At 35.8% G+C, this 19,446-nt stretch overlaps 1 protein-coding gene across 7 annotated transcripts in view; it reads left to right on the top strand.

Annotated features, from left to right (window-relative positions):
- LOC131071660 (pre-mRNA-processing protein 40A) overlaps window positions 1-19,446 on the top strand; it is a 149,052-nt gene that overhangs the window by 17,039 nt on the left and 112,567 nt on the right. For all 7 annotated transcript variants that reach the window (XR_009112556.2, XM_058007590.2, XM_058007589.2 and 4 more), the window contains 2 exons: window positions 14,390-14,469; window positions 14,617-14,686. Coding sequence is in view for 6 of the 7 variants with exons in the window: in XM_058007590.2 (XP_057863573.2) it covers window positions 14,390-14,469; window positions 14,617-14,686 (150 nt within the window). In the remaining variant the exon portion in view is untranslated. The remainder of the gene's footprint in view (window positions 1-14,389; window positions 14,470-14,616; window positions 14,687-19,446) is intronic.

The following is a 19,446-nucleotide window of genomic DNA, read 5'->3' as shown; positions in this document are numbered from 1 at the left end:
CCTCTTGTTGACTGTTTATCTTGGTCCATGATCAAGTAACCTCTTATTTTGGTCAAGTTGTTGATGTATTGACCACAAGACTACCATGTTGACCTGGGTTTTCTTCTGTTTGGCTGAAGCTTTGACTAGAGTCAAAGCTAATTGATTTGTTGACTTGTTCTGATTGTTTTTTCTATTACTTGACTGTGATTGATGCTGTTAAATAATTGCAAAGTTGATTGTTGACCATCATAAATAAGAATCAATGCTTTTATCCTTTCTATTGATTAAATGTTTATATTGTTTTCTTAAAATCTAGTCACGGTTGTTTTTGGGCCATTGATTTGATTAGGGCTTATTTGAGGTTGCTTATAGGTCATTCTTTTTGTGCAAGGCTTGGTTGAGGTTGCTTACGAGTGATTAATTTGTGATAGGCTTGGTTGAGATTTTTTGTTGGCTACTTATCTGGTTGAGGTTCAGTTGAGGTTTCTTGTGGGCCATTGATCTAGCCGTGTCTCAATTGAGGTTGATCATGGGCCATTTATTGGTTGTGAAGGTAGCTCATGGGATGTTCATTTTTGGCAAGTCTAAATAATGGAACTCAAGAGACAAGTAAAATGCTTAGTTGAGATAGCTTGTAGGGATATTGCTAAGAACCTTGAAATGATCAACAGGGTATGGTAATCGTTAATGTGTGAGTGAGGTAGAGAACACATGTTGATTGGAGTCCTAACTTAGCTAAATGTACAACATACTTCATCTATGAGCTTTGTAAAGTCTATATTCTTGTTAAAAACTCACAAGATGTGACATATTATTGATTTAGTGAATTGTTGTTGAAATACAACATAAAAGGCTGAATTTGAGATATGAGATGCAACAATTTGGCTGCCTTGTACATCCAATATGTGGTGTTAGAATGCATGAATGTGCAAAAATCTTATACCCATCCATATGAATTACATTTAAGAGCTATTCTAATAGTGCAAATGCTTAAATGTTGTCATTGTTAAACAACAAGCATTTGATGAAAAATACCATTACAGCATTGAAGGAAATGAGTTTCAATGTTCAAAGTGTTGCCATTCTGAAGACAAAACATTCCATGAAATATACTGCCACAGCATGGAAGGAAATGAGTTCAAATGCACACATTGGAATGCTCAGAATAACTTACGTTGGAGAGACCCATTGTTAGGAAACTCTAGCATGGTATTTGATTCTTCACAAGCTTAGTATTGAAATCAATCCAAGAACAACATGAATAGAGAGTTATACATGGAAATATCTCCTACTTATCAACATGGATATAGAGTTATACAAATGTAACTCTTGGGATTAACGGTAGTCTTCCCAACTATGTGATCCATAAAGGACCTGGATAATCAAAGTTTATTAGAGGAATCACTTCCAGGGTTTCAACTCTTAGAAACTACCCCAAAAATCGGTAAAACAAAACCACTTGTTCACATAGGCAGCAGCTTAGAAACCACTGCGATGATTTCATAATAGTCTTGGTCTGCTGAAAAGGTGTGGTTTCATCAATATAATACAAATACAGAATTTGAAGTGAACAGCTTGATGTTTCTTTTATCAGTTCCGCTTTTGGGACCACCTAATGCTTTAGGAGGATATCCCAGCACATATTCATGGACGAGAGGTAGTTGGATTGTATCATGGGAGATAGTTTTGAGTGATGTCGAATGTAGAGAAGTAGAACTCCATTTTATTCATGCCATAGACTTGACAGTGTGTCCGTAACCAAGTGCAACAAGGGCCAGATTGTTTTCAACAAGATGTTACATCATATTGTACTTGTCTAACTTCTACTAATAATTAGGTAGCATTGCATTTACCACTACCAAAGTTGGTTTTACTCTTTTGATGGGATTCCAGGATGTGTTCACATATCTTTTATAGCATTTTTTTCCTTCTGACTCTCATTTATTTTGATTATAAATAGCACATTCCATTGATTTATTGATTCTTAATTTCTACAAGCACATTTTGGTGAGATTATGGATCACTACGATATGTAGCTCTCCCAAAATATAGAATTACAGAGAATACTCAATTTGGAATCTGTACTTTGTTATTGAGCTTGTGTGCTATTATTATATCAATGCACCTTGGTGGTGCTTGGATATTAGCATTTTTCATTTTTTTTTTGCCAAACTGTTTTCTGGCATTTTACTTTTGTTGGACTGCTTTTTGGTCTTTTTTGTGTTTTTGTTCACTTTTTATATTTTATGATCTGATCCTAGATATAAACTTCAAGGAACACCCATTCTTCCTGATGCATTTCTGTGATTATTTTCCTTCTTGGTAGACCTCTTGGGTTTTGATTTCTGGTCTTGTTTGTTTTTATATGCATCATAGATCTGTTTGGGAGTTGATTTCTAGTGTTGTATGTTTTATGTGTAGGTACGAGTATTGGCAAGGCTATTTTTCTGTATTTTCACTTTGTGTGCAAGTATCTAACGTGTGTTTCATATCATTGATAAAAGACTCGGTTCAAAATTTTTCCCACATATCCACATATTGCTGAACAACAATAGAATGTGTTGCAAAGATATTGCCCCTAAAATAACCAAACATTCACGAGGCAAAAGGAATCTGTATAAAGACACACAAAATCTATACAATAGTAATTTGAAAGCAAAACATGGCTCAAGTGCTGTAAAGTTAAAATAACACCATTCAAATGCAAATCTAAAGTCCTTTGTCAAGCATGGGCAATAGAGGAAGGGAATTGGAAAGGTATATAAAAGGACAGGAACAAAGACATTGATACCTGTTGCCGTGTATTTTGTACACCATCATACACAGAATAAAATACCTAAGGGTATCTTATCCTCTCTTGAATAAAGTTGCTAACTGCTGAAGATTCGCATGAAGGATCAGTTAGGATGACTTCAAGGTTCCTTTTGGTAGGGTCTCTACATGTGGATAAGCTCCAGTGGTATGATGTGATTTGCTGGAATCACAAGGGGACTTACATTGAACTTCCGATCTGCTTTGCTGGAACACAGGCTCTTACTAGCTTAGATTAAAAAATGGAAAAAGGATGGGGGTGAAGAGAGGATCTAATCTTAATACTAAGAATGTAGGAGCAATGATTGATTTTGATGAAACTCTAACTAGGTCTTGTTTTGACATCAATGGAACATCTACACAAGGCTAGTGCGATCTTCTATGGGAAGCTTTATGATGTTCAAATCATCACCGCAGCCATAGATACCATCCAAGTTGATGCATATCAATGGAGAGGCGACAAATTGAAATTGAGCTTGAGCTGAACGATTCCAGTTGACTACACAAGGCAAGTCTGCAATCAACAAACTGTTAGTAGTATGGGTATACGAATTTCACCATTAATCAAGCACATTTCCTCCATTCATCTAATTATCTACCATCTAAGATTGAAGACTTCAACAAGAAACCATGCAAATTGCAAGAAAACGACATATTTCACCATTACTTCAATGAAAATGGAGTTTGTTTACAATCAATGGCAACAATTTCTTGCCTTGTCCTCCTATTCTACTATCTATCTACTAACTACTTTCAACTATTTCTATCCTATCTCTCTAATTCTAATCTTTTACAAATGAAATGTCTGGGCTTATATAGTGCCCACAATACAATTTGATGGCTTAGATCAATTCAAGATCAATGGCCAAGATTTTACAATGAAAACCCTAATTAGGGTTTGTTACAACCATTACATAACATTTAATGCTTGACCAATGATAAAATTGTATTGCTTGGACACATGTCCTTTCTAGAAAAATCGACCAATGGATAACCGGGGTAGGTACATCGGAGTTTGTGCCACCTTCCATAAGTTAAATACATTGAATCTGGACATGCTGAGATGGACTCCACTGATTGGAGAAATGATGACTAGGACGCCACCTCACTTGACACCTGTAACTTGGTAGATATTCAACTTGATGTTGTTGAGAAGCTTGCTTTAATGAATTCATCTGGAACTATTTTGCTTCTTCAACGAGCCCTTGTTCTAACTCCTTGTGTCCTTGATGTGCAGGAAGATGATGTACCTCGCCTTGGAACACTGGATTGAAAGAGGTCGCCCATGTCTTGGCTTGATCGTCCTGGCGAAGACCGTCTTGGCGAAGACCGTCCTTGATCCGGCTTGATTTTCCTTGAAGAGACCTCCATTTGATGCCTACACAACATTTCAAAATTAGTAACATGATTTTGCAATACATAACATAAATTAGAGAGCAAATTTTTAGGAAACCTAATGATAAGTCCTTTGTTAACCATTTCCTAAAAACAATTGAGCTAAGGAAAAACAAAATTTCAAAATTCAAAATTAAGGCAATGACGATCAACGCTCAAAATCAAAACAAAAAATCCATATCGCCATACCTCTTTGAGAGCTTAACTCTAAAATGCAAAATAAAGGAATTCGCCCAGGCAAAATTTGAAATTCGATAGTCTTGATGTGATCTTCAAAAGAACGTTCCTCTTATCAACTTCGCCACCCTTCAAGTCTTGGACGTGATCTCCTCTTCAAGTTAGCAATTTCGCCATCTTTGATATGTCCTTGACGTGATCTCCAATGCCTTGGACAAGTTCGCACTTCCTTGGATAGTACTAACGCCTTCCTTTGGATATAAATTCGCACCTCCTTGAACACAACTTCGCACTTCTCCCTTTGTCTTCCTTAAATCGCACTTGAGATGATAAAAATGATAATGTGAAAATAAAAATCTTTCACCTCCCTTATATAAGCGCCTCTCATCATTCACCCTAAGGCCGACTTTTGTGAAATAAAGCAATTTTAAACGATTTTTAATTAAATAATAAAGGCCGACCTCCCTATCTAAGCGCTCCTCTTGATTTTTATTAATTAATAAATAATTAATTAAATGCCTGTATCATTTAAATTGACAAATTCGATTTTTACAAGGCAAAATAATTAATTAACATTAAGCGCAATATTTAAATGCTATTTTTAATAAAATATCGATTTTGTTAGCATTTAAATAAATTAAAAAATGTGTTTTAAGCGCCAAAATGAAAAAGTGAGAAGATACGTACCTCATCGCCCTGGTCCCTGACTGGGGGACAGGAGCGATCCATCAATTTGATCATAATTCTTGCATTTTTTACGTCCAAGGTCTTCATTTCTACGTTGAATTTGCCATTTTCCTTGGGATCTTCGAACTTGATTGACTTATCCTTGCGATTGAATGTCCTTTTGTGGTGATATCGCCCTGGTCCCTTGAAGAGGGACAGGAGCGATCCTTATGTCCTGGCTCAAATTGGCAAGTTTTTGATCTTCGTTTTTCGTTCATTGCCTTCCAAAGGACGTCCCTGACCTAGGCTATCTTTGCATTGTCTTGATTTTGTCGGAACATGAGTGTTTTAGTAAAAATCGCCTTGGTCCTTGTCCAAAGGACAGGAGCGATATGAGTTCCTTGGCTCATTTGATAACACTTTTACGTTCAAAACTCTTGCATATCATCTTCAAAAGACACCTTATACCTTGTATGACCTTGCAAAACATTGACTCAACGTGATTTTTGCATGAATTAGCCAATATATTCAACATCGCTCTGGTCCCTTCCTGAGGGACAGGAGCGAACTTCATGATTTTGAGCTTGTCATTGCCTCGTTCAACTTGTCATCGCTATCATCGTGTAAAATAAAGTTCCTTGATCCTTCGTGATCACTTGATGCTTGATAAACTTTCAAATTTTATGCCTTTATGCAAATTTCGCTCTGGTCCCTCCCTGAGGGACAGGAGCGAACTGGGAATCTTGGTGTAAATTCTTCAATGTTAGCAACCTTTGATACTTTGCGCTTGATTAGGACGGCTTAAAATGTCTTCACCACCTTGTATTCGAACTTGGAGTGTCTTGAACTTAAAGGAACGACATCATACTTATCATATCGCCCTGGTCCCTTGGAGAGGGACAGGAGCGATCTTGCTCTTGTAGGCTCCATCTCACTTTGTCATCTTCGAAAATTATCTTCAACGGATCCGTTGTACCTCCTTTCATTCATCTATGCCTTGGAATTCACCCAAACTGGGCAAGAAAATCATCTAAAACAAAAATCGCTCTGGTCCCTTCCTGAGGGACAGGAGCGAACTTAAGCATTTAGGGTCCTTGCTGACGTTTCATAATCTTCAATTTATCTTCAATGAGTTCATTTCATCGTCTTCCTGGCCTTCAAACATGAACTTGACTTGATTTTTTGCCTGAATTTTGCCTTATGAAGAATATCGCTCCGGTCCCTGGGAGAGGGACAGGAGCGCATCGCCTTGGTCCTCCCGAGAGGGACAGGAGCGAAATTTGACATTTCGCACTCTCTATCAGGATAAATTTTATGGAATATAACATTTAAGTATTTATACTTTAAGTTATATTCCATATATACTTTCAGGATGTTTGAGAGTGGTTTCAGACCTCCAGGAGTTATATTGCAAAATCTAGTTTTTGGAGGTTTTGTCAGTTTCCAGACTTAGTCAAATTTCAGGGTCAGGACCTTACTCAAGCCGGACTTGTTATCCTGTTGATCTCCCCGACAGCGCTTCAAGTTATATTCATTTGATAAAATGCACCTCTTTGGACCTTTTCACATCGTCAAGACGTTAAAATCTTGCAAGGACAAAGCAAAATTGGATTTGTAGCTCCGGTCCTTCACTGAGGGACAGGAGCGATTTTTCCCCTGGAGGCATTTCTGTGCTCATGAAAATCTTCAATTTATATTCAATGGAAAGATCTCGCCTTTCTCCATCACTTCCAATTCGTAATTCATTTTGACCCTGCAGGAATAGTAAAATATTTGAAAACGAGCTCCCGTCCTTCACTGAGGGACAGGAGCGATTTTGCTTCTACAGGCCAAAATAACATGATTTTACACATTTTAACACTTCACAAGGCGAAAACAAATCATTTGAGATGCCTAGGATCAAAAACCAAAAAAGTCAAAATTTGGTCAAAAATATTCAATTGGACAAAAATTCACATTTCATCTTCAACACTTAGTCAAATTTAAGCTCTGCATCAACATTCCAATTGAAAATTAGACCATTCTGGCGAATTCATTGCATTCAAAATTTGCATCCTACGAAAGGAAGCTCAAAAAGCTCTCAAAAACGACTGGATTTTGGTTCGAAAAGACGGTAATTAAAACCCTAAGGCTTGACCCTAAATCTAGACAACTAACAAACTAACAAAACCCTAAAAAAGCAAAGCGAAAACGAACAAAACGAGCAAAAAACATGGGTCCCCATTTGCAATGGGGCGATGTGTGAAAACGTCACAACAATACCTCACACCAAATCTATACGTCAGTAAGTTGAAAGCATGCAAAAACATGACTCAAGTGATGTGGAGTTAAAATAACAACATTTGAATGCAAATCCAATGTCCATTGTAAAGGATGAGAGATAGAGGAAGGGAATTGGAAAGGCATGTAAGAGGGTACGAACAAAGACATTGTGGCCTCAAAAACTTCTTTTCTAGAAAAGAGAGCAATTATGGGAAACTAATGAACTGGAAAGTAAAGGTAATATAGCTTGTTAGGTATGGTTCAAATGTAATGTCCCCTTGTTGAAATAGGATTCATTAATAAATAATAATAATAATAAATTAAAATATTAAAGAATAAATATAAAAATTAATATAATTAAAATTTAGTTAAGTTTAATGAATGGTCAAAAGGCATGAAATGAAAAGTTGTGACTCCCTCAAACATGAGATATAGAAGGGAGAGAGGAGAACTTCATTTGGGGAAAAAAAAGGAAGAAAGAAGGGAGCAAAGGAATTAAGGAAGCATTAATGGGAAGAAGATAAGGAAGTGACTCTTTCAGAGGGGCAGCAATGATGAAAGGTTGTGACCCTTTCGAAGGGTGGTAATTGTGAAAGGTTGTGACCATTAAGAAGAGGTGTGACTCTCCCTTACATTGGAGGATATAATGTGGAGAAGTTTTCATTTGAGAAGGTAGGATCCATGGGGTAGAACAAAATATCTGAAGCGTTAAAAGCAGATTTAGGAGCAGACCTAAATCAGAATTATAAGAAAATCTGGAAGAATGATATGAACATTTATCAAAGAGATCAGAAAACAAATACAAATCTGCAAACAATAGTAAAGCAGGCATCGAAGGGAAAGAAGAGGAAACATTAAATCAAGAATCAGAGAATCAGACCTGACGGACTAGAAAGGATTTTCATACACACATATATACATCTGAGTATAGTAGCAGATCAGATTGATATAAACAGCAGACCTGTTCATTTAAAGAGGGAAACAACATTGAATTGAATATGTCCAAATAACTATAGCAGACTGAATATACATAACTTGCAATAACTCTACAAGTATATTAGGCAAGATTTAGTGTCCTCCCAAAAAGGGGACATTACATCAAATGGAGAAAATTCTTTTTAATCATGCAAAGTTCTGAAGGCAGGTAATGTTCCTACTTTATACTTGATTTGAAGGGGTTAACAATAGTGACTATAGATTTTTAATAAATGTTAGGTAATGCAAAAGATACATCCCATAGAATGACTTTAGAATCCATTTGGTAATGCTTAGAATGTAGACAAGTAGGCTATATTACAAGACAAGGCAAACAACTCTCCTTATCAGTTAAGATCTTCGCCCCATCTTTGTTGAAAATGGTAGGCCCTTGATCTATTGATAAAATTCCATGTACAGATGGCAACCTTCAAACATGGGGCTATGGCCATTTTGTCCTCAACTTAGCTTATATCCAACTAAGTGCATTGTAATTGATGTGCAAAAACACAACTCATGTATACAACTGCAACAATATGCAATCAATGAGATCTCTACAATTGGACAATTTCAATCTTCTCCCTCTCTAAACATGGTTGACCCTAAATTAAAAACTGTGTGTGAAGGCACTTCTACATGCTTTGGGATATTTGTTTGGAAGAATTTTATATTGCATTTTTTTATTATTCATTTTGCTTAGATATATTTCATGCTTTTTGAGCCTCGTTTCATTTTTCTGATCATGGTTGCTTTTTTTCGAAGTATCAAAGCTTAGGATTATATATGGATGGAAATTCCATATTAGAGAAATTCCATATTAGCTTTTAAGAGAAGTTCAAACAACCTTCCAAACCTCTCTTCGGGGACAACAACTAATAAGAGAAAGCAATAAAAAACACATAAAACATTCAACATGGAAAACTAGTTCAACAACATGAGAAACTGAAATCTTGGGGTGAAATCTATAGAAGGTAACTTTAGAGAATTTTTGGGATTTGAAGGAGGTTGGAGTATGGAACAAAATATAACGTGATCCAACATTAAAATGAAGAAACAAGGTAACCAAAATAATATAGTTTGCATATATACTTTTAATTTTCACATTTAATTTAAGAATAAAAGAGTAAAAGTATGAGGATCAATGTGTTTAACTTGTCTATTTTCATAAGGCTAGGGATGTCTCATTAAAATTTTGTACATGGGTATTTCTAACTGGTTGAACTCCAATTGTTGTATCCATTCTTACTCTTCCTAAGTCCTATTGATATACATTACTTATAAGGAATAAATTGTGATGTCACTGTATAGATTAATCTGTGTACTTAAATTGGTAATGCACATAATGTCATTTTAGTAAGCCCGTATCATGCATGTTTGATTCAATGAGTTTTCTTTCTATGGTAATCTGTTATGTTCTTTACCACAACTATGTGATATGCATGTAGGAGGTTTGGTATGTGTATAAAAATCCCTCCCTATATGAATAATTGATTGTGTGATATCATTGTGCCTTGTGGAGATTATTCTATGTACTTGGAGTAGTAATGAATGTATGGACATTTTAGCAACCAAGTGTCATGTGTATTTGATGTGACGAAATTTCTTTCTATGTTAATATATTATGTCCTTTACTACAACTATGTTATATGCATTTTGGAGGTTTAGCATTGATATAAAAATTCCTTCCTATATGAATAGTTGATTGTGTGATATCATTATGGAGATTATTCTACGTACTTGCAGTAGCAATGAATGTATGGAAATATAGTAACCAAGTATCATGTGTGTTTGCTGTTAAGAATTTTCATTCTATGAATGTTTTATGTTCTTTGCTACAACTATATTATATACATTTAGAATGTTTAATATGCATATAAAAATTCCTTCTTATAAGAATGGTTGATTTTGTGATATCATTGTGGTGATTATTGTATGTACTTATAGTGGTATAAATGCAATGACATTTGAGTAACCATGTATCACGTGCATATGATGTGATGATTTGTCTTCCTATTTAATTGTGCTATATCCATTACTACAATTATATTATATACATCTAGGAGCTTTTAGCATGTGCATATGAATTTCTTCTTGCTTTTTTGGTATCATTGCCTAGAGAGATGTTGAGAGAGAATGAATCCTCAAGCCCTACAAGGACTTAGTAAAAGAAGGGGAGGAACTAGAAAGAGAGGACAAGTTACATTGTTGGGGAGATTTATGAGTTATGAATTTTCATATGAACTAGAACAAATCACTACTTATGTAGGAAAAAGGACATTTCCTAGCCCAATAGTGCTTTTTACTAGAATTATTGAGGGAGAGTAGAGAAAGATTATGAAGGATGAATTCATGAAATGAATTGATGACTTCAATTATAGCATTTGAGATTGGAGGTGAAAACAAGGATGATTGGAGGATTGTTGATGAGAATAGAGATGGGAGGATTGTCAAGGAAGAGATTGATCAACTTTGATTGTGGGAAGATTTTTGAAGGGAGGCTAATTTGAGGAAGGTGAGAGAGAAATTATACCCCATATAAAGGAAAATATGGCACTGAGTTAAAATAGAGGTTGCACCTTTTTGCTTGAGAATAGGTAGCTTGGGTTTAGGGACTAATATTGTGTAATGGGCATTGGGAACTAGTATTAGTACTATAAACAATGTGGTATTAATGGTAGAGACAAAATTACTTGTGTTAGAAGGTTGAGGGAAATTGGGACATGCTAGTTGAATGAAAGAGACATAACACCACAATGACGACCAATACTGCCACAAATACCACCATGGAATTTAGGAATTATGGTGGGTCCATCATCAATAGGGGATAGAGAAAAGTTAGCCAAGTTCACAAATGAGGGCAATTGAGAGCTTTACAGAGGCATTGTAGCACGTGTGATACAATATGGATTGGTAGTGGGTACAATGTAGAATGTTACTTGTACAAAACCCTTTCAAAACCCTTTCAAAACCCTTGATATGGATTACTAATGATTGATTACTAGAACATGACAAGATGAATATGAATAGTTTGGACAAGTTGAGAGAAGACTTTAAAAGGAATTCAGTAACTTTTGAATGTCAACTTGAACACAACATTTGAGAAGGAATTTAATAATTAGTGAGGACACTTTGCTTGAATAACCTGAAGAAGTCACAAGGAGGTTCATTGTGAATGTGCCAATGATGGTAACTAGGATAGTATGATGACAAAAGCTGCCCAAAGCATAGATTTGTTCCCAATGTGAATATTGGGAACTTCAGTACAATGTGATAATAATAGGGAACCATCCTTGATAGATTATGTCTAAGGATTCTTGCACACAAGAAACGACACCAATTCCAAGCAAGAAAACTAGCCAATTATTCAAATTGAGCCTTGTGAGATGGATGACTAATGCATTGGTTCCTATTGAAATTGGTGGTGGAGCATCACTAGTTTCGATAGAGATGTAGGAAGTTTAAGTCATGAACACCATGACATTTTGGATAAAAATAATTGACCCTATCTTTTTGCACATGTTCTAGGATGAACTTTGAAGGAAGTAGTTCTAGATTTGGGCTTGAGAGTGAATATGCTTTTGGAGAGCATCTAAAAAAGATTGAATGATTGACACTTTGATCACCTTTGTTCAGGTTGTCAAACAATTTGTTATGGAATACCTAGGAGTCTTAGCAACACAAGTGCAAATAGAGGGATGCCACTTCTTGATTGACTTTTTGGTAATATTGTAAGTCAAGAGCAACCAATGATTCATTTTTAGGACCATGATGCATGAGGTTAAGTTGTAACTAAGTGTGAAGAAGGTGGCATTGAATCAAAAAGCCATGTCATCTCTTGAGACTTGGAGGATTAAGACTAATCAAACGACTAAGGACGACAATTAGAATAGTGCTCCTAGAATGTGGGACATAAAAAGTAGATTGTTACATTGGCATATGGCAAACATTGGGATTTTGTCCTCATTGTGGTGTTGTGTTTTGATTGGAGGAAAGCCCATGGAAGACAAGGATAAGGAGAAGTGGTTTGTGAAGGAGAAGGATATTGAGGAGATTGAACAAGCTGAGGCAAAAGTGCAAGATATGTGAGTTATTATATTTCACAAAATTCTTGATGGGTGAATTGAAGATGGACAACACTCCTATGGTTGGCTGATGAAGACATGCTTTGTCAGCGCCCATGCTTTGTTATGTGGTACACATGGAAACCATCTAGATGATGTGCACTTTGTTTTGTTACAAGTGTTGTGTAGCTCAAAAATTGCATAGGGATAGAGAGATTCCAAGTTCCAACTGTGCTGCAAGATGCGAGTCCTTTGAATCCAATAGAGGTATGCCTGCAAAAAGGAAGATAGTATAGGCAGCTAAATAAAAAGTAACAACACAAGAAATGCTAATGCTTACATATTATTAGTCATTTTAATTTCTTGAAAAGAGATTTGTCAAGATGTGACAATATCATTCCCTTTTAACAGCCCTCCTTGCATATGTTGAGGCATTTTCATTAATTTTCAAATGGAAACTACGGATTTCACAAGCTTGATGTTAGGGTTGTTAATATATTTTGCTGAAGAAAGTTTAATAATTTCTTAGGTCTTTCATATTGCATGCTCTTTATTGATGAATTCAATGGAGTTGGAATTTCTGTAAGCAATTGATTTTTGAAGATATTGGGTCACTCATATGGATCTTGAGTACCTTGGTGAGATTTTTTGGTCTTGGTCATAGCTATCACAATAGTTTGGAACATGGATGGATCAATCTTTATTTGTTGCCTCCTGTGATGAATCATAGTTGTGCTAGTGATTGCATGGGAATTTCATATTTATTCATGTTTATGTGCAGTTTATATGACTCAAATGACCATGCCGTATTTTACTGAAAATCAGAATAATAGTTAAATACACAATGAAAAGCTTGTCAAGTCAAGGTCCTAGATCTTTATTGTTGAGCCTTCTAAATGTGGCAGGTGCATTGCACTAGCTAAAAGATATAACTAACCATTTAGATAGACCATACTAATTTTAGCTTTTTCCTTTTAGCTGTCATCCTCTCTAATTTTGATTCTTGAGCCTTGTGTTGGTCATAGCGTAACTTAATGAAACTTGGTGAAGTGCTTGGCTTTCTGCCGTTAAACCAACATTATATTTATCCATAACAAGCAAATATTGAATCTTGATGGTTGTTTTTGTTTAAGGGCTTATGCACAGGCAACATAGTCTGCCCTTTCAAAAACAAAAACTCATAGTTGATTTACTTTGAACAGCTCATGGCCTAGTGGGTCCATAACCAACAAATTTGTGGATCCACTATTTGATATTCTCAGATCTGTGAATTGAATATCTGTACAGGCCAATGTTTGACAATGGAGAATTAGGTAATAATTATATTCCATGCTAGGTTGGAAGCTTGTTTGGCAAGCCCCTTTGCTCTAGAAATGCTTTCTAATGAAAAACAAATCATCAATTTTCATTTCTTTGTCTGCGAATGATTGATGGGACTTTGTTTCATTCTTCTTTAAAATGTTTAGAGTAATTGTAAGTAATTAATAATATTTCTGGCTTTGATCCATCTCTTTGCCCAAGTTATTCATATCAGAGGTGTCATCTCTATTTCCTATATGCATTTATTGGGTGTGGTTCTCCATCTTTAGTCAAGTGATACTTATGCACTTCACAATGGAATATGCCATCTCTCATCTATATACAATAATTGCTCACCACAACTTAATAAATATCTAGATGGACTATGTTCAAATTTTCTCATTAGTGGATTTCACAGAAATTGCAAATTTGAATTGGCACTGCTAGTTATGTTCAATTCAACATCTCTGCCCAATCATCCTTTTATAGATGTAGTTTTAGTCATTTGCATTACAAAGCAATAGCTTCTAAAATAGTTAGCACTCATTGTGGTAAATGAGAGATATTTCCTGATACTAGATCATCTTGCTAACCCATTGAAGATAACATTAATGGGTTTCTAGTTGCACTGTTTTGGTTATCTCCTTGCATAGCAATTTTTCATGTCTTTCTAACAGCCTAATTAGAAACAAATGGCACCATGTTTGTGATACAGGGTTTTTACTTACATTTATCAATTTAATTTGTTTTTGATTTTTCAGGGTGCATCTGTGCGAGCTCAATTGTCCAACTTACAAGTTCCCAGTGATTGGCAAGAACATACAACCTCTGAGGGTAAAAGGTATAAAAAATAGTCTTCTGGAGTTTTAAGTGAAATGTATGCTTTTGCAAGAATTATGCTCTTTCACGTTGTTAATTTGTTTCTTTTAGTGAGCATACAAAGAATTTAAGCATTTACAATTAGAAGGAAAATTTTGACTCTTTGTAGATATTACTATAACAAAAGGACAAGACAATCAAGCTGGGAGAAGCCATATGAATTGTTAACTCCAACTGAGGTTAGATATTCTCAGAACTTTCTCATCTTATGATTTGTATCTGTTATATATTGATATTTTTTATCAAACTAGTAGTGATCAAGATTTGTGTCAATAAAAAACCAAAACATCCCCTCAATGTTTTGATGATGTTATATGCTATTGTCAATGTAGTTTAGTATTTCACTTCTAAAATTTTGTTTAACAAGATTTCTGTTGATTTGTATCCACTGCTACTGTATTGAAGCCTTATCCAAGGTTGTTGGAAAATTATAGCTTAGGTTTTACAAGAGTACAAATTCCACAAAAACTTAATAAGGATGAGGATCTTTGTAAATTTGTTCAAGAAAATATGATTACAAAAGGCTTTAATACTTAAGAGTTACTTCAGGGTCGGAAGAATAGGGGGAAGTATTGAGTATTGGGCCACAGTAAACATTAACCTTTTCCCTCACCTTTAACAAAAGCTTTAAAATTGATATCATGTTGACCTAGACAACACTAAAGTAGATTACGAATATTGCATCTAGGTTTATTTGTTTGGAGCATAATTTTCAACCCATTAGGGTGAGCATACTCATTAACTGCATTCAATTTTCTTTTTATCTCATTTGTAGAACCTGTACCACTGTACAAAATTTTATATGTTTTGATTATCCCTTCATTGTTCAATTTGATCTTTGGAACAGTTTCCAAGATTTTATGATTCCTTGAAGGCTCGAAAGACCTTAAACTCGTTACTTTTATTTCAAAATCTACTATTGACTTATTTACTGGTGTATATGAATTATGCAGATGCTGGTCATAGTACATGGATGACCAAAGTAGGTCAGTTGGACTCAAAAGTACAAAAAAATAGTATAATTAAAGGGAAATTCTATGGAAACTTCAACAACCAATAAGTTTCCTAAGTTGCCGGTTCCGGTTCGGCTTGGGTTTGGCCAATTTTTTTTTTGGGGTTGGGTTTGTTTTGGGTTCATCCATACAAAAATAAAAAATATATACATATATAAGCAATAGTTTAGTTCAAAATACACCACTATGCTAATAGTCAAATAACATAGCAAAATACTCCACGATGTTAATAGTCGAAACTTGACTGTCATGATATATATGAAAGTTTTAGTTCAAACAACATAGCAGAATACACCACCATATTAATGTTTTATTTCAAAAACAATTAATGTCAAAGTGTGAAAAGTCAGCCATCAGTGATTAAATATCATATGGGTCATCAAAATATCATCATCCTCCACATGCTGTGGTAATTAGGCACTAGCGTACTTACCAATAAGGAAGTATGCACCTTCTCATAACCTAGGCCTTTGACCCCTTTGGAGACTCATTAGTTGATCACACCTGTTTTTGCCAATCCATTAGCATATATACATGTAGTTATTTCTTGCTCGGCAATCTCTCTACCCTCATTGTGAAATGTTGTTTCCAACGGTCTGTTTTCTCTCTTATGTGTCACAGGTTGCTCTTGAGGTACACACAAGGATGGATGACCCTTTGTAGGTTCAAGATTGGAAGGAGAGGCCTTCAATCCTTTCTTATTCTTTAGCAAAGGATGAGCAGTAGAATTTGTAGCTATTTTCCTTGCTTCTTTGTTTGCTTTTACTTGCTCTTAACTATATGCCAGTACTTTTTCCCTTCCAAGAAGGCCTTTACCTTTTGGAATGCCTGGACAAAACTTGATGCTTTGTCAAGGGATAAAGCACAAATGTGCTTTCACTCAACCGTGTGAGCTCTTTTATCGTGCTTTGCAATGCGAACAAATCCAAACAAAACTTCCTCCACCTAGAAGTTGTTCTACCATTTCCAATATTTCCAAAGGGGAGAGAGTGGGTCTGTTTTAAAGTAGGGATGGCTTCCAGAGGTAGAAGCACTTCCCATTTTAATACCTAACACAAGTAATTCTATAAACACCATGGATAGGCACAAAGCCACAAACCAAAATGAAACAATAAAACAAAAATAGAGAGTTCATTTCAATTTGTTAAAAAAATGTAAGGAAAAATTAACAAAAAACAAGTAACAACAAAAAACCTACCTTTTTTGTTGAAATCTCTTTCTTTTTAGTGTTTTTGAGAACAAATCATCACTTGCGACCGCATAGGAATAACACAAGAACCAGCTTCAAGCATGCAACAATCAATCCTCAACTCTCTTTGAGCAATGGCAAGCAAAAAAGAAAGTTCAGCAATGGAGAAAAATGGTTTTGTTTTTTCATTCTATCAAGCATAAATGAAATATGTTTTAACTTTTTGTTGTTTTTAGTGGTCAAATCAGTGTTGGGGGCTTGAAATTGAAGAGTACACAGGAAATCCAGAGGGGTGGGGTGAATCAGTATTTTAAACTTTTGAGCCAAGAAATCACATAAAACATAGAGTGAGCAAACTTGAAGGCACAAACAGCAATTTTATGTGGAAAACCCTTTCGGGTAAAAAACCACAGTACACCATAGAATCCTATTAACAAAAGAAATGGGCACCAACCCAAATTACACAGGTGAGCACCAACCCTCCTTGAAGCACCGACATCAATGATGAAGCACCTTCTCCACCAAATTGGGGCACCAACCCCAAACTCTCCATTTTTTATGTTTCTCTTCTTCAAATTCATCATGCTGTCTTTTCTCAACCTCCACAATCTGATCACAGGTCTGCCATCGAACTATCTTCACCGATTTAACAAAATATTGCTTCCATATTGTTCATAGAAAATGCTCAAAATCAATCTCTGTTTGAAAGAAAAGACCATCTTACTTATGGGGCTCTATCTTTTGGCATGCAGCACACAAATTATGCATTTTGCACTATATAGTAATAACACAATACACCCCATTGATATTCAGCAACACCTTCCCATTTTATTCAAAAACACACGGTTGTCTTATAAAAGCATCCGCTAATAGTTGGAATCACATCAATTTATAAATATTCATTTAACATGCCCATTAGCTCCATATGTTTTTTTTTTAAAAATAATGCCTGGTAAATTTTTTTAACGTGACTGGCGACGCTGGCATGACACACCCTCCGACTCCACGTAAAACGCTTTTGACCCGGAGCTATGAACCGTTGAGGCCACAATTGGGGGACCTCATCCCCACACTTCACTTGTTCACACCCGCGAGCACAATGGCCCAGCAAAGACACAAGGCCTGCGAGCACAATGGCCCAACAGGGGTTTGAACCTTGGTGGCCGCTTCACCAATGAAGTGTTTAAACCGTGACACTACATGTCCGAAGACCATTAGCTCCATATGTTGCAACCTGACCAGCGGCAGACTTATTTCGAAATGTTGGAAGGCTAAAAAATTAAAACGATACTATGCATCCTCAACTGTTACGTTCCAATACGGTCTCCCATCTCCCACACATTTATTAAAGTAAGTCAGCGATTTAAATTTAGCACACCACAATTTGAATTCTATGCCCCACCAATCAAAATAGATGCGTAATAATAGCCATGTCTCCATAGACCAGCCAAAAGGTGGTCAATGGAAAAGTTATAAAGCTGTCGACTAAGAATAGAATAAGAAAAGATGCGTTCACTAAAATAAGCCTCCGTATTAAAATATAAAACCACTCAGAAAATTTAAATCAGACCACTAAATGGTATTATTTTAATGATGATGTGTCAATCTGACTTGGCACAAGTCAGCACGTGAAGTGGACAAGCAGGCAGCTTAAGCTAACACCCAAGAAGCTCAAACACAGCCAAGTAGCTCAATCAAACAACCAGGTAGCTCAACCAAGCAAGTAGCTCAACCAAGTAGGCAAGTAGCTCAACCAGCTCAAGAACACATCTAGGGAGCTCAAACATGTCAAAACATTCTTCGTTCCAAAAACTCTTACTGAACAATGACAATCATCCTTGACATCAATGACAAAATTTGCAACAAACTCCCCCTTTTTTATTGATGGCAACTCCATCTGGAACAAAAATTGAAATCCAAAACACGCTGCTACCCCTATAATACTACTCCCCCTTTGACATGAATGACTGATTGTAATCTGCAAAACTGAAATGGGGCAGAAAATGTAACAATAAACACTCCCCCTGAGATTGAACAACACTTTAATGGTGGAGTGAAATTACTCCCATTTTTGTCCCAACCGCTCAAAAGCATCTTTTGGCAATGGTTTGGTAAACAAATCTGAAATCTGCTATTTAGCTGAAACATATTCCAGCTTAACCTCTTGATTACTAACTTGTTCTCTCAGAAAATGATACTTAATAGGAATATGTTTAGTCCTAGAGTGCATAATTAGATTTTTAGAAATGTTAATAGCACTCGTGTTGTCACAAAAAATGGATATAGGATGATCATACTCCACCTTAATATCCTTTAGTGTTTGCTTCATCCAAAGAACCTGTGTATAACAAGACACTACTGCAACATACTCCGCTTCAGTTGTAGATAAGGAAGTAGAAGCCTACTTTTTACTCAGCCAAGATACAATACAACCACCTAGGAGGAATGCACCTCCACTTGTGCTCTTCCTATCAATTGAACCACCCCAATCTGCATCAATATAAGTTGTAAGTGTAAAATCATTACCTTTAGGATACCAAAGCTTACCCAAGTACCCTTAAGATACTTGAAGATCCTTGAGAGTAGCCTAAAATCTAGCAACATAACCAACAACTTGCATAATGTTAGGTCTAGTAGCTGTAACATATAATAAATTTGTTATCATAGACTTGTAAAGTGTTTGATTAACATTCGAAGACTCATCATCTTTATCGAGTTTACATCCTGTCACCATAGG

This window comes from Cryptomeria japonica, chromosome 9 (genome assembly GCF_030272615.1).
Source record: "Cryptomeria japonica chromosome 9, Sugi_1.0, whole genome shotgun sequence".
NCBI classification, from domain to species: domain Eukaryota; kingdom Viridiplantae; phylum Streptophyta; class Pinopsida; order Cupressales; family Cupressaceae; genus Cryptomeria; species Cryptomeria japonica.
This window is presented reverse-complemented; position numbering and strand designations above follow the sequence as displayed.